We start from the raw sequence: 15,006 nt of genomic DNA, 5'->3' as shown, positions 1-15,006 counted from the left end.
CTCTAAACCCCTCACCCCCCACCACGGACACCTGATGAATCTCATTTTAGTCATGTAAATGCATCTGATAGAAATCTAAGTGTCTTCAGGACATGGAACTTCTAACTCAGAGCACCATCTGAAGAATTGAAAGGAAGGGGCTATGAGTGATATGGCTCTGGTTGGAAAAGTTACTGATCTTGTATATGTAAACAAGAACTTCCCTTATAACCGTGTACTGACAAGTTCAGTCACCTAACCAACCATCAGGTGGGTCCTTGGTGTGTCTGTTGGGGGCAGCTGGATGTCATCATCTGGAGCGCTTCTTGGAAAAACTGTAATGTAAATCCAGCTCACGAAACACTGAGTGGTTAGTGTATTACTTTGCAAGTGAGAGGGCCTGGGCTCAATTCCCAGGCAGAGTTAAACTCCACACGCCTCTGTTTACCGAGCAGTAAATGGGGATCTGGTTGTTAGTTGAATGGCGGCTCGCTTTCCAGGAGCAAAAATCCCTCAAAAAAAATTCAGTGGTCTCTCAGTCACTCAATCCACGACTGCGTGTGGGACACTGCTGTGCGCAATCAGCTGTCTTGTTTTGCCCACAAAATACACTTTACAGTACATACTGTGAAGCGCTTTGAGACGCCTGAACAACACAATAAGGTTTCATAATGAATGCAAAGATTATTATTGTATTTCAGCATGTGGACAGGGAGACACGCTGCGCGGTGTTCACTGAGGGTGAAGGTCGCACTACTGCTCTGCTCTCTCTACTGCCTGCACTGCCAGCCCTCCGCTCTCTCTGCTGCCGCACTGCCAGCCCTCCGCTCTCTCTGCTGCCGCACTGCCAGCTCGCCGCTCTCTCTGCTGCCGCACTGCAAGCCCGCGGCTCTCTCTGCTGCCGCACTGCCAGCCCGCGGCTCTCTCTGCTGCCGCACTGCCAGCCCTCCGCTCTCTCTGCTGCCGCACTGCCAGCCCTCCGCTCTCTCTGCTGCCGCACTGCCAGCCCTCCGCTCTCTCTGCTGCCGCACTGCCAGCCCTCCGCTCTCTCTGCTGCCGCACTGCCAGCCCTCCGCTCTCTCTGCTGCCGCACTGCCAGCCCTCCGCTCTCTCTGCTGCCGCACTGCCAGCCCGCTCTCTCTGCTGCCGCACTGCCAGCCCTCCGCTCTCACTGCTGCCGCACTGCCAGCCCTCCGCTCTCTCTGCTGCCGCACTGCCAGCCCTCCGCTCTCTCTGCTGCCGCACTGCCAGCCCTCCGCTCTCTCTGCTGCCGCACTGCCAGCCCTCCGCTCTCTCTGCTGCCGCACTGCCAGCCCTCCGCTCTCTCTGCTGCCGCACTGCCAGCCCTCCGCTCTCTCTGCTGCCGCACTGCCAGCCCTCCGCTCTCTCTGCCGCATGCCAGCCCTCCGCTCTCTCTGCTGCCGCACTGCCAGCCCTCCGCTCTCTCTGCTGCCGCACTGCCAGCCCTCCGCTCTCTCTGCCGCACTGCCAGCCCTCCGCTCTCTCTGCTGCCGCACTGCCAGCCCTCCGCTCTCTTCTGCTGCCGCACTGCAGCCCTCCGCTCTCTCTGCTGCCGCACTGCCAGCCCTCCGCTCTCTCTGCTGCCGCACTGCCAGCCCTCCGCTCTCTCTGCTGCCGCACTGCCAGCCCTCCGCTCTCTCTGCTGCCGCACTGCCAGCCCTCCGCTCTCTCTGCTGCCGCACTGCCAGCCCTCCGCTCTCTCTGCCGCACTGCCAGCCCTCCGCTCTCTCTGCTGCCGCACTGCCAGCCCTCCGCTCTCTCTGCTGCCGCACTGCCAGCCCTCCGCTCTCTCTGCTGCCGCACTGCCAGCCCTCCGCTCTCTCTGCTGCCGCACTGCCAGCCCTCCGCTCTCTCTGCTGCCGCACTGCCAGCCTCCGCTCTCTCTGCTGCCGCACTGCCAGCCCTCCGCTCTCTCTACTGCCTGCACTGCCAGCCCTCCGCTCTCTCTACTGCCGCACTGCCAGCCCTCCGCTCTCTCTGCTGCCGCACTGCCAGCCCTCCGATCTCTCTGCTGCCGCACTGCCAGCCCTCTGCTCTCTCTACTGCCCGCACTGCCAGCCCTCCGCTCTCTCTACTGCCCGCATTGCCAGCCCTCCGCTCTCTCTGCTGCCGCACTGCCAGCCCTCCGCTCTCTCTGCTGCCGCACTGCCAGCCCTCCGCTCTCTCTGCCGCATTGCCAGCCCTCCGCTCTCTCTGCTGCCGCACTGCCAGCCCTCCGCTCTCTCTGCTGCCGCACTGCCAGCCCTCCGCTCTCTCTGCCGCACTGCCAGCCCTCCGCTCTCTCTGCTGCCGCACTGCCAGCCCTCCGCTCTCTCTGCTGCCGCACTGCCAGCCCTCCGCTCTCTCTGCCGCATTGCCAGCCCTCCGCTCTCTCTGCTGCCGCACTGCCAGCCCTCCGCTCTCTCTGCTGCCGCACTGCCAGCCCTCCGCTCTCTCTGCCGCACTGCCAGCCCTCCGCTCTCTCTGCTGCCGCACTGCCAGCCCTCCGCTCTCTCTGCTGCCGCACTGCCAGCCCTCCGCTCTCTCTGCTGCCGCACTGCCAGCCCTCCGCTCTCTCTGCTGCCGCACTGCCAGCCCTCCGCTCTCTCTGCCGCACTGCCAGCCCTCCGCTCTCTCTGCTGCCGCACTGCCAGCCCTCCGCTCTCTCTGCTGCCGCACTGCCAGCCCTCCGCTCTCTCTGCTGCCGCACTGCCAGCCCTCCGCTCTCTCTGCTGCCGCACTGCCAGCCCTCCGCTCTCTCTCTGCTGCCCCGCTCTCTCTGCCGCACTGCCAGCCCTCCGCTCTCTCTGCTGCCGCACTGCCAGCCCTCCGCTCTCTCTGCTGCCGCACTGCCAGCCCTCCGCTCTCTCTGCTGCCGCACTGCCAGCCCTCCGCTCTCTCTGCTGCCGCACTGCCAGCCCTCCGCTCTCTCTGCTGCCGCACTGCCAGCCCTCCGCTCTCTCTGCTGCCGCACTGCCAGCCCTCCGCTCTCTCTGCTGCCGCACTGCCAGCCCTCCGCTCTCTCTGCTGCCGCACTGCCAGCCCTCCGCTCTCTCTGCTGCCGCACTGCCAGCCCTCCGCTCTCTCTGCTGCCGCACTGCCAGCCCTCCGCTCTCTCTACTGCCCGCACTGCCAGCCCTCCGCTCTCTCTACTGCCCGCACTGCCAGCCCTCCGCTCTCTCTGCTGCCGCACTGCCAGCCCTCCGCTCTCTCTGCTGCCGCACTGCCAGCCCTCCGCTCTCTCTGCTGCCGCACTGCCAGCCCTCCGCTCTCTCTGCTGCCGCACTGCCAGCCCTCCGCTCTCTCTGCTGCCGCACTGCCAGCCCTCCGCTCTCTCTGCCGCACTGCCAGCCCTCCGCTCTCTCTGCTGCCGCACTGCCAGCCCTCCGCTCTCTCTGCTGCCCTCACGGTGGTGGTTACCTGAGGAGGGCGGCGAATGGCTGAGGGGGTGATTGACGGCAGGTGCCTGTGGGCGGGGCCTCTGGGGGGAGGGGCGACCTGGATCAGAGCCCCGCCCCCCGCAGCCCCGCCCCCCGCGCCCCCCCGCCCCTCCAGTGCCTCCGCCCCCCCCGCAGCCCCGCCTCCCCGCCCGCAGCCCCACCCCGCCCGTAGCCCCGCCCCCTCCCTGCAGCCCCGCCCCCCGTGCCCCGACCCCCCGCCTTCCCCTCCCCTCCCCCGTCCTCCCCTCCCCCGCCCCCCCGCAGCCCCGCCCCCCGCCCGCAGCCCCGCCCCCCCGTGCCCCCCGCCTTCCCCTCCCCCCCCGCCCCCCCCCCCGCAGTCCCGCCCCTCCCGGCCCGGGGCTGAGCTCGGCGGCCCTGACCAGCAGCGGGCGGCGGGTCGGGTCGGGTTGGGGCGGCCAGTGAGTGAGTGCTCGGCCCTGCGATGGAGAACGTGGACGAGTGTCTGGCGGAGGAGCGCGTCGGCAGGTAGTGAGGCCCCCCCTCCCCTCCCCTCCCCCTCCCCTCACCTGTGGCCGCGCACCTGCCTGTCCGCCGCCCGCCCGCCCGCGCTCAACACCGCTCACCGCCCGGTGCCCCCGCGGAGAAGCCCGAGAGAGCGGCAGCCGGTCCTGTCCTGCCCGGTCCCCGGGTGTGAAGCCGCGCTGTGGGGGCGGGCGGGGACTGGCGGCTGGTGATGGCTTTCCCGGCGGTGTGTTTGCAGAGTGGATCCCTATGGATTCCGAAGACCGCAGGATTTCGATTACGTGTCCTACGAGCGGTTCATGTCCGACTACCTGACGGTGCTCACCCGGAGGGCCATCAAGTGGTCCAAACTTCTGCAGCGCAGCAAAGTGGAGAAGAGCGTGAAAGGTGAGGCGTGTGTCGGTGGCCGAGCATTGCCCCCACTGTGCCCCCGAGGCTCTGGGGCTCCTGTGGGGGTGTGTGAGAGAGGGGTTACTTGCCATGACCCCCCCCCCCCCCCACCAGCACTGCCCCAGAGCCCGGGCTCACAGCTTTAATTATGTTATGTATTAGAGTGAAGGTTTTGCAGGGAAAGAAAAACCTGTCAGCATTCATTTAATACATTCATTCATTAAATCTGCCTGTTTTCAGAAAGCAGTAGTATTGTGTCAATGTTGGCCTCAGTGCTGACATTAAATTTGCTAAAAGTGCACCTTTCTTTCTTTGAACTTTTATAGTATACGGTTTATTCACAAAGCTTTGCCTGTGAAGCCCTCTCTGGTCATGCGATCCCAAGTTGTTCAGCGGTGCGGTGGCACTCCTGCCTTTGAGTTAGAAGGTTGTGGGTTCAAACTCCACGTCAGGAATCGCATCGTCTAATCTGACACTTCAGTGCGGCGCTGAGGGTGTGTCACATTGTAGGAGGTGCTATCCTTCGGATGAGATGTTAAACAGACGCCTGTTCAAGTGGACGTTAAAAATCCGATGGCACTATTCGAAAAGGGATGGGAATTTCTCCTGGTGTCCTGGCAAACAATCCTCCAAATAAAATGTAATCATTCACCTCCTGGCTGTTTGTTCACTTCCATTGCCCTGTGCAGATTGGTTGCCGTGTTTGGCCACAAATAGTCACTCCACTTCACAGTAAATCCTGTGAAACACTTTGAGATGACCTCCCGATATGAAAGGTGCTATACTAAACCAAAGATTATAATCTAAACATCCTACTCGTCTTTGAAAATGAGAGTGTTTATGATTGTTCTTGTTGATTGTTATGCATGTTACATAACAAAACAATTTCCAAAGACTTAAAATAAACCATGGTATTATTATATTATTATAGATTGGTATTGTTACCATGGACTGTAGAGTTGATTCATTTCAAAGTGTAAGTGCAATAGTGGGAGTTTGCTGTGTTCTGTGCAAATGTTGTTGTATAGTTGTGTATCTGTAGGTTTGCAAAGTTTATAGTGGATGGATTTCTGTTTGTTTAGGAGAAGCTTTGTATAGCGTGTTGTAATATTGCTTGATATATTATAACTGGGTGTATAGAATAGTAAAATAATATCAGATGTCAGTTCATCTTTCGTGATGTCTGTTCCGCTTCAGTTTAAGATGAATTGTGTGGGACTGAACTTGCTTGTAATCGGGGCACAATTCTCCTTAGGCTTCATTAAAGTTAATTTTTTCTGCATTACGTTTTTAAGGAAAAAAATGAAGAATAAAATGGGTGGTTAGCACTTAAGTGGTTATTTCATAACTGAAGCTCTTACATTTGGAAGGGTAAACTTGTGAGTCAATTAAGAGATTTATCTTATTTGACTTAAGGTGCAGTAGTGATATTTTTTGGTAGGAAAGAATTTAACAGCTGCTGATGAGGTAGATATAATTTCTGGCTGGGAATTATTGGTTTGGTGCCACAGTCAAGCGCTCCGGGACGCTACCTCGCATGAAGAGCACCATATAAATGCCAGTTGTTGCTGTACTAACGATATGTGCAACAATTTACGATTGTTTTTCAAACCCAGTTCAAGCTGTGTGGGTAGATATAAATAAGTAAATTTAGGATATGGAAAACTGTAATGTGATAACCATGATTTAATTTCCTAGAATTGACGTAGTCCAATCAGGTTTGACCAGAAGGAACAATAAATAAAGAAGTAAGTTTGATTGTGGTGATCAGTGGATGCTTCTTAACACAATATGTGAAGCAGACTGTTAGAGTATTTGCAGTAATCATTCGATCTTTAGCAATCCACCAGAACAGTAATATAGAAGACTGTGAAAACGCCAGCTCCAGTGCTAATTGTATTTGATACAGTATTAAAGGCATAGACCAAAATTAGAAAGATATTTGTTGTGCCACTTCAGGAGAGCCCAATAGGAAGGCATAAAAGGGAGAAAAAAAGTGCTTCACAGAACTGAAAAATTAAAGTAAAACTGGTGTGTATTAAAGGAATTTGTAACAAAAACATTTTCTTCTGGGGGAAAAGGAAAACCTATTAATTTCAAGTGAAATTAAAGATGAATAGTTGCCACACTGAGAAATAGATATGCAGAACAGAATTTAAACAAAAGCGGTTAGTGCTGTTAGTTAACACTTTTATACATTAAAAAATGGAATTAGAATTAAGTACAGACTGAGTTGAGCAAATACTCCATAGTTATGATTGTGTACTGCTGGGGAATGGGTTATTATTATTGTAGAGGAAGCATTTCAAGGTTGAATAGTAGATGTATGGAGATGAATGAATCCTGTCTTTATGGAGGATCAGTACATAATTTTACTTCAGGGGAAGAATGAGTGGTTTGGAGTCCATATAGTTTTGAATCATCATACATCATTTATTTGTTTACCATATGCTCTGGTCTTGTGTGAATTTAATAAGTATGACTAAAGCTTTGAAGTTTACTACCAATGACTTAATGCATTTACTTTTAGCTGTTTTATCAGGAAAGCTGGAAAGCATAAATCACAGCTCTTGTATTTATGCTCTTTCGAAAGGCAGAATTGATTATTTTAAACCTATTTAAGCTGAAATGCTACAAATGTCTTAACATAATTTTAAAATTTTCAAGGTTCATAGATTTGCCAGTTTTTTTTAAGAATGTTTTCAATGTAGTGTTGATTTCATTGAGTTTTGTATTTACTGAGTCCAACTGAATGAAGAAAAAATGTTAACTGTTGAAATGGAACAAAATTACAAAATCTTGGGTTAATTGACTGTATTAATTAACCATTATTATTAATAATTAAGAATTAACCATATGCATTCAAGGTAAACTAGTTCTTACTGTTTGCTAGTTTTCTTAAATTGTTTTTCCAAATACAATTTTTGATAGATAATTTTTTTCAGTTGTTAGTTTAGCTCTGTCGGACGTTCAGCCTCTGTAGTACCAGAAGTTCAATTGGTAGTATCAGCATTTTTGATTGATACAGATATGCTTTGAAAATGAATTGAGATGTTTACCAACATAAATAAAGAATATCTTCGGTAATGCCCTCTTAACAATTGAAAATTGTGTTTGAAAAAAATTTAAGAAAACTAGCAAACAATAAGAACTATCTTATCTTGAAGGCATATGGTTAATTCTATACAGTCAATTAACCCAACTACTATATAAATCGTAATTTGTGAGTTTTTAGTTCACTTCTTATTTTAGAAATCACACCTCGAGTCCCTCATCAAACTTCTATCAAATCCCTATATTTAAGTACTTGTTTTTGTTCTCATAAAAGTGAAACGATACATCAGAAAAGGTATTCCAAATGAACACCGCAGTCTTATCTGGATGATTGTTAGTGGAGCCCAGGCACAGATGGAAAAGAATCCGGGCTATTTTAGGAAACTACTGGAAGGGGAACAAGATCCGAAGCTGGTTGAAGCTGTAAAAACAGGTAATGATAATTCAGTTGGTGTTGTATGAGGTGTGAAATTATTGGGAGTTTTATAATGCTCTATATTTTTCTTTACAAACTTATTTGTTTCCTTATATTCTTCAAATTGCAGATCATATTTTATATCACTACAATTACAATTATTATTTTGTACATTACTACGGTTAGAAATTTTAAGCAGTTTTTTTAAGAATAGTTCGTATTAATGCTAACAAAGATTTTAGATTAATATTGCAAATTAGTTTATCTTTTCTAAAGAGAGAGACACGATGCTGGTTTGATCTTGAGTTTTAATATTTTCTCACTTTTGGTATGGCCTCACGTAAAGGCTTAATAAAAAGCCTAACTGAAATTGTTACTCATTCTAATTATGAAATTTGGCATGTCCTTAAGATCTTAATTATTTTGCTTTCCATCTACTTAACTTATTTATCTTTAACTTTGCTGCAGTGGCCAACAAGAAATAAGCTTGCGTTGAGATTTCCGTGATCAACACAGGATGTGTAAATGTGTTGTTGTTACATTTTCCTTGTTAAAGCATATTAATACATCAACCAGCATGCTAGATGATTAACAGCTTTCAATTTATTTATTTTACGAAACTATAAGGTCATTACAGGTCATTAGAGTTTGCCGTAAGATCCCTTTCACTTTTTTACCACTAAGCCCAGATCACCTATGAAATGGATCACATCCTATTCAGATATAGACTGTCATAATGCTCAGTGGGACTCCTCTTTTGTGCTGTTTAGAATCTGCCTAGACTCAGTAGTCGTCTGTTCTTCCTCTTGCCAGTTTGACCCACTCTTCTGAGACTACTAAACTGGTCAAGAATGTGTTAAAGTGAAACGATACATCAGAAAGGGCATTCCAAATCGCACTCGAGTTTCTTTGGTGTTTTTGAATTAATATGTTGTAAATGTTTGTTCAAATTCGAAGGTTGTTCCAAAATGCATGATCTGTTTATTATGAATGAATATCCTGGATACTTGTCAATTACCTTAGCTTCACCCAAGCAGTCTGAAAAATGTCCATACAACTAGGCTGGGTAGTGAACTTCAAAGGTCATACCCACCAATAAACAGGATAGACCATAGCAGTATATCTTTCAGTATATTCGTTGCAGCCTTTCAGGAGGATGCTCAGCTTCCCAGATGAGCTCAGTACATTACATTGGATGTAGTTGTAAATCTGGATATTGATTTGTTTATTTTGCTATTGAATATATTGGCGGATTTCCTTGTGCCAATGGTGGTGCAGTCTTCTGATTATGTGGTATGTGAGATCTATATTGCTGACGTTGTGGAGAGCAATAAGCTCTTCCATGTGTGGTCAACTTTTCTACAGACATGATATTACAGTACTGTAAAATTAAGTCCATAGTTACTATTGACCCAAATTCTCTTCATTGACTTTGGGACTCCTATAGAAGAGATGACCTTGGACTTTAACTGTCAGATTAATCTGTCAATGTTCAATTATGTGGTACTTGGTGATGCTGTCGACACAATCTGCCCTGGTCCAAATACTTTGAAAAGTCGTCAGATCAGAGAAAGAATATTTGAGTGAATCTGCCAGTAAATGTGAAAACAATCTCTTAATTGGGAATACTCTGAAGGCATGCAGTGTCAACACTTGTATAATCAGTTCTTGTAACATGGACTAATGCCAAGTGCTGCTTTCAATTTTCACATCAGAACTACAGAATCTCATTTGGTGTGGTGTGCCATCTTGAATCACCATTTCATTTCAGCCATACTTTGTGACAAATCTGAGGTCATCTCTCCTGAAGCTAAACTGGGTTCACATTAGGGACAGAAGTGTTTCCTATAATTATATGGACATGTTTCATAAAGGATTTAATTTACAGAAACTGCCTATCAAATCCATTTAATAGTGGGACTAAATGATAGCTCTTTCGGAGAGATGTCACGGACACAATGGACTGAATTATATCCTTCTGTGCTGTAAAATTCTAACCTTTATTAAAATATTTTGGGTAATTAATGGTTTCAACATGTGAGGGTGGGGTTAACCTTAGCAGAGATGAACAAAAAAGAATAGAGATCAAGATGACATGACATACAAAACAGTAATAAGCACTATAGCAAACTAAATTAACAGTCAACTCCTGAGAGACGAGAGTACCATTGAAACATAGGACTTTGATGATGAGAATTGGGAGTTGTTTTGAATTGTTCCATCCCCTCCCTCATTCCCATGATTACCTTATCCCTTTCTTCTGTTTCACTATTCCCTTGCAATGCCGGCAAGGTGGGGGAGGGGGGAGAGATAATGACATTATGATCAGAAAAATGTCATCCTATATAGCATAGAAATTGCATAACAGATGGATGTCAATGGGTCCCTTGTATCTACGTTAGAGTAACACAAGCCTAACACGTTATTTTGAGATACACTGCTCTGCACATCCTGACTGTTCAATTCTGATTCTATTCCTATATCAAAACCTATATTAAAGCACAAGCAGCCATGTGGATATTCAATGAAAACAAAAACAGAAGTTGCTGGGAACACTCAGCAGGTCAGGCAGCATCTATGGAGAAAGGAAAGTGAGTTTCGGGTCTACGACCCTTTGTCAGAACTGGGGCATGTTGGGAGGGAGAGGCTTTTAAGGGCTAACAGAGAGGGGGAGGTAGAACAAGGAAGACAAAGGAAAAATGGGGTTAAGGCCAGGGGATAATGGGTTAAAGAGGTGCTAATGATGCAAAACAAAGGGGGGAATTGTAACAAAGCAGGGGAATAGAAGTGTTAACATTGCAGAACAAAGTGGGGGAAAGATTACAACAAAATAGGCAGACCAGAGAGAGAAAAGGTGTGTCTGGGACCAGGATGGTGTGGTTATGGTCACAGAGGAGGGGGAGGTGGAATGTGAGCTGTTATGGTCTGAAATTGTTGAAATCGATATTGAGGCCAGAGGGCTATAAGGTCCCTTGCAGATAAATGAGGTGCTGTTTCTTGAGTTTGTGCTGTAGCTCATTGGAACAGAGTAGGAGACCGTGGATGGAGAGGTTAGAGTACGTGTGGGAGGGAGAGTTGAAATGGTAAGAAACCGGAAGCTCAGGGACAGAATGGAGGTATTCGGCAAATCGGTCACCCAATCTGCGTTTGGTCTCCCCAATATAGAGGAGACCACATCGTGAGCAGTGAATGCAATAAAGTACATTGGTGGTAGTACATGTAAATTGCTGTCTCACTTGAAAACTGTGTTTGAGGCCCTGGACAGTGGTATGGGAGGAGGTGAAAGGGCAGGTATTGCTATGTTACAGGACTCCACTCCACTTGATCATTCAGAGGTAACAGGTTACATCTAGGGTTACATTTTCACAGATTCATAAAATGTTGACAATCTAATTAAAAACCTTCAGAAGGATATTGACCATATTGTTAAAATAAATGCCACCACCGGCAACAACAACTACTTGCATTTATATAGCGCCCCTCAGCAGAGCAGCATCCCAGAGTGCTGAAATCGAGGATTGAATGATATGAGCTCCACATACTGTCATCTGACATTGGTCAGACATTCAACCTCTGCTCTGATGTTGGAATTAATAATTTGACTGGTTTAAGAATAAGGTCGAGACCTTGAGAAACAAGGTCAGGATCGAACTCACTGGAAGCTATAGTGGAGAATCTTATCAGTCGGAAAAGTCAGGGTTACTCCATTATTTTGTATTTCTTAAAGACATGAAAGGATTTCAGTGATTGATGCACTTTAAGCCTCTGAAAGCCTTTATTCTGTAGCACCTTTCATGTTGGGAGCACATCTCCACAGAAGTGACTGGAAGATGAGTCTCACTATATAATAGTTCAGATATCAATTGTCTTGCAGTTTTGCAATTTTTTTTATTTCTTCAGTAAATTATTCATTGCCATGAATTAGAAATGGATTATTAAGCATCAGCACGTGGTGATGAAAGCCGGACTCCTTTAAGTGTCACCAATCGTATAATAGAGAAAAATCAATTAAAATTGAGTGTGTTTTACAGTATAAAATGCATTTTTAAGCCAATATTCTTATATTTTGTGTTTTGTTTGTTGATTATATATCAATTTTTTTCCCCTCCTTCCCCAGACTTGAACAGAACATTTCCTGACAATGAATATTTTCGAAAAAATGCTAATCCCTGCTTTCAGCGTGAACTTTTTAATGTTTTAGTAGCATACGGAAACCATAACAAAATAGTCGGTTATTGTCAGGTATGTTGTACTTTTTTTTAATAAAGAAAGGTTTATAATTCATGCTATAGTTAATGTAGCTGGCTCAGTTTGCTACACACTCAGCTCTGCATTATACAGTTGTAGGTTCAAGCTCATCGTCCAGACTGCTAATCCAGTGCAGAACTATAGGAGTGCTGCATTGTTTGAGGTGCAATGTTTTGGATGATGTAGATGTCAAGGTCTTGTCCCTCTTTTCAAAAGGATCTTAGAGATACCATTCTTTAGATAAATTGGTCTTTCATATTATGACTGTTTGGTACCTTGCTTGTGCAAATGATTGCCATGTTTTCCTTAAAAAAATCATCATTAGACTTGTCATTAATTACCTATAGTAATTGCCTTTGAAAGCTTTTCCTTCAATGGAAAGGTGTTCTATTTTTCTTTGTTCTACTTTGCTATTTTAATTTGGCGCAGTTAGTAGTAATCTCAGCTCTGGGTCAAAAACTGGGCTTTACAACATCAGGATTTAAGCTCATAATCCAGGTTGAGGAAGCACTATATTGTCAATTGTGTTATCCTTTAGATGAGATGTTAAATCTTGGCCCAATCTGCATGTTCTTCTTATTCGTGTATACAAGGGAACTTCTTAGAAGATAAATAGGGAATTATTAGAATAACAATCCTTGAATTTGGTGTAGCACCTTATTCTGTCGTTAAGATATCTCTAAGCGCTTCATAGATTATACTGTAAAGTGAATTGACTTTGTGGGCGAAATGCAGTAGCTAATTGCAGACAACAGTGTCCCTCAAACAGTCGTGGATTTAGTGACTAAATTATTTGTTTTGAAGGGATTATCCCGGAAAGCGATCTCCAATTGACTAACAACTGGGTTCCTACTTACTGCAAGGTAAGCAGAGGCATGTGGAGTAAGGAAATTTGCCTAAGGTTTCGTCCTGCCTCGGATTAACTTTGTTTGCTGACTATTATCTCCCCCTCATTCAAATTTATCATTAAAAAAAGTCATTCATTTTATTACTGTTTGTGGAACATGTTTGGTGTAGATTAGATGCTGTATTTGCTTTCAAAACTAGCGTTTTGCCCACAAAATATAGTCAATTCACTTTACAGTATATTCTGTGAAGTGCTTTGAAATGTCTCAAAGATGTGATAAGACTCTATTTTAATGCAAGGATTATTATAATCCTTGCATTAAAATAGCAAGGATTATTATATAAGATGTTAAACTTCTTGCGTCTCATTGTGTGAAGCACTTTGAAATGTTTTGATGCCTTTTTGAGGGTAAGAGTGACCTTTTTCTTTTAAGAATAAATTCTTTTTTTGGTGTCTACAGATAATGGGGGTCACCTGCTCCCAAACCTCTTTATTTAACATGGAAAAATGGTATACAAGAGCTGCTTGGCGAAGTGCTTTCACCCTCTTCCATGTAAGCACTTTGCCAAGCAGCTTTTGTCAATATGCCAATATGGTTGAATTCAGGAACTTCACATCAGCAAAATTACAGGCGAGAATAGACTTCCTTGCAATTTATGATGTAGTGAATTTCATTGGACTTTTAATGTATTTTGCAATCGTATATCAATTTCTACTGTTGACTAATTCATGACTTCTTAAAACATTTGTACATTTTTATTGGTATTGTGTCCAACCAAACATAACGTACCACCAATTTGTATTACAAATCTTCCTCCGTGCCCTCGTTCCCTCCTTGGTGTTTCTCTGTGGCATTCACAGGAGCTGCTCCCAACCAATTAGCAATGCCTCTGTTGAATCTGCAGTTGGAGGGTGCATTGGCAGCCTGGGTTGCCTTGCATGCTAACATTTCTCCCGTTAGATTTCACATAAGACAGTGAGGTGTAAAATGCAATCTTCTCAAAGTGGAATTGAATCGCTAATTGTGACTTCTGGTTTGTGAATGTCAGATTGCAAAGTTTCAAAAAGTGATAGTTTTTTGCTCTGTTTTGTTCCTCCATTCCTTCCCTCCTTTACTGTGTCTGACCTCAGCGCAGTATGTGTAACTGTTCAGTGTCACAATAACATCCTTTTCATGTACAGTAATTGTTTTTGTCAACCCGACATAGGTTCCAGTCGTAATTTGCATTATGCAATATCTGTTTTGACACACAATATAAGCATAATTTTTTTTGCTGTGTTGGTTCCTTATTTGGGCCTTGTTTTTCCACACTAGTTATGATACCGATAATCTGCATGAAACAGAAATGCAAGTTTGTAGGAATTTGACTGGGATCATTCAGAAGCTTCAGCTTTAGTTCAGTGCTCTTGTTAACCCTTTGAGTACTGGTTTTGTTCCTGCTTAAATGTGAGATGGAAAAATGGTGGCAACTAATATTTTGTGTCAGATTAAACGAGGGAACTCTTATCATAATAACTTGTGTTGTACCTTACCTGAAGTGCTTGTTTCTCTGGGTGCAGAAATATGAAAAAAACTAAATTTTTTGTTCAACTTTTAAGATCAATAATTTTCTCATTTCATTGCCTTTGTTTTTCAGGGCATGAATTTTATTGCAGGGTATTTGATTATAGTTACCAAGGATGAAGAAAAGGCGTTCTGGTTATTAGATGCCCTGGTTGGAAAAATAATACCTGGTATGTTGCCTGAAAGTTGTTATTCTCTGTATATAGAAACATAGAGACACTCCAGAAGGTTACATACTTATTACTCAAATGCATTGCCTTCATCGTTTTATGCCATGAGTCTAATAAGAGCTCTTTAAACAAAACTGTTACAATATGTACTGTTTTAAAAATCGCATTATTGAAGATTTATGCACTCTTGTTAACAGATTTCTGACTTTTTTCTAATGTTTTTACATCAAATCTTACTTCAGTACTAGAAAATTATTTTTTTCAATTGAAATGTTTAAATAAAATTTCTGAGCTTGTCAACAATGTCTAGATTTGCACTAAAAACTATTGCAGTTTCCCTTAATATTTTGTGTATTCCACTCACAAGTGAGCACATGGAATGAGAAACTACTATGTTTTGTTTTCTACATTCTGAA

At 45.4% G+C, this 15,006-nt stretch overlaps 1 protein-coding gene across 2 annotated transcripts in view; it reads left to right on the top strand.

Annotated features, from left to right (window-relative positions):
- Positions 1-3,755: 3,755 nt before the first annotated feature.
- The window catches only part of grtp1a (growth hormone regulated TBC protein 1a), a 29,517-nt gene continuing 18,266 nt past the window's right edge, over positions 3,756-15,006 (top strand). The window contains exons 1-5 of one of the 2 annotated variants that reach the window (XM_007904068.2): positions 3,756-3,905; positions 4,141-4,289; positions 7,621-7,779; positions 11,879-12,003; positions 14,494-14,590. In XM_007904068.2, coding sequence (XP_007902259.1) covers positions 3,862-3,905; positions 4,141-4,289; positions 7,621-7,779; positions 11,879-12,003; positions 14,494-14,590 — 574 coding nt within the window. In that variant the 5' untranslated portion in view covers positions 3,756-3,861. The remainder of the gene's footprint in view (positions 3,906-4,140; positions 4,290-7,620; positions 7,780-11,878; positions 12,004-14,493; positions 14,591-15,006) is intronic. The other variant, XM_042334335.1, reaches the window with a different exon arrangement.

Source organism: Callorhinchus milii, unplaced genomic scaffold, assembly GCF_018977255.1.
Source record: "Callorhinchus milii isolate IMCB2004 unplaced genomic scaffold, IMCB_Cmil_1.0 Scaffold4, whole genome shotgun sequence".
In the NCBI taxonomy this organism is placed as follows: domain Eukaryota; kingdom Metazoa; phylum Chordata; class Chondrichthyes; order Chimaeriformes; family Callorhinchidae; genus Callorhinchus; species Callorhinchus milii.
This window is presented reverse-complemented; position numbering and strand designations above follow the sequence as displayed.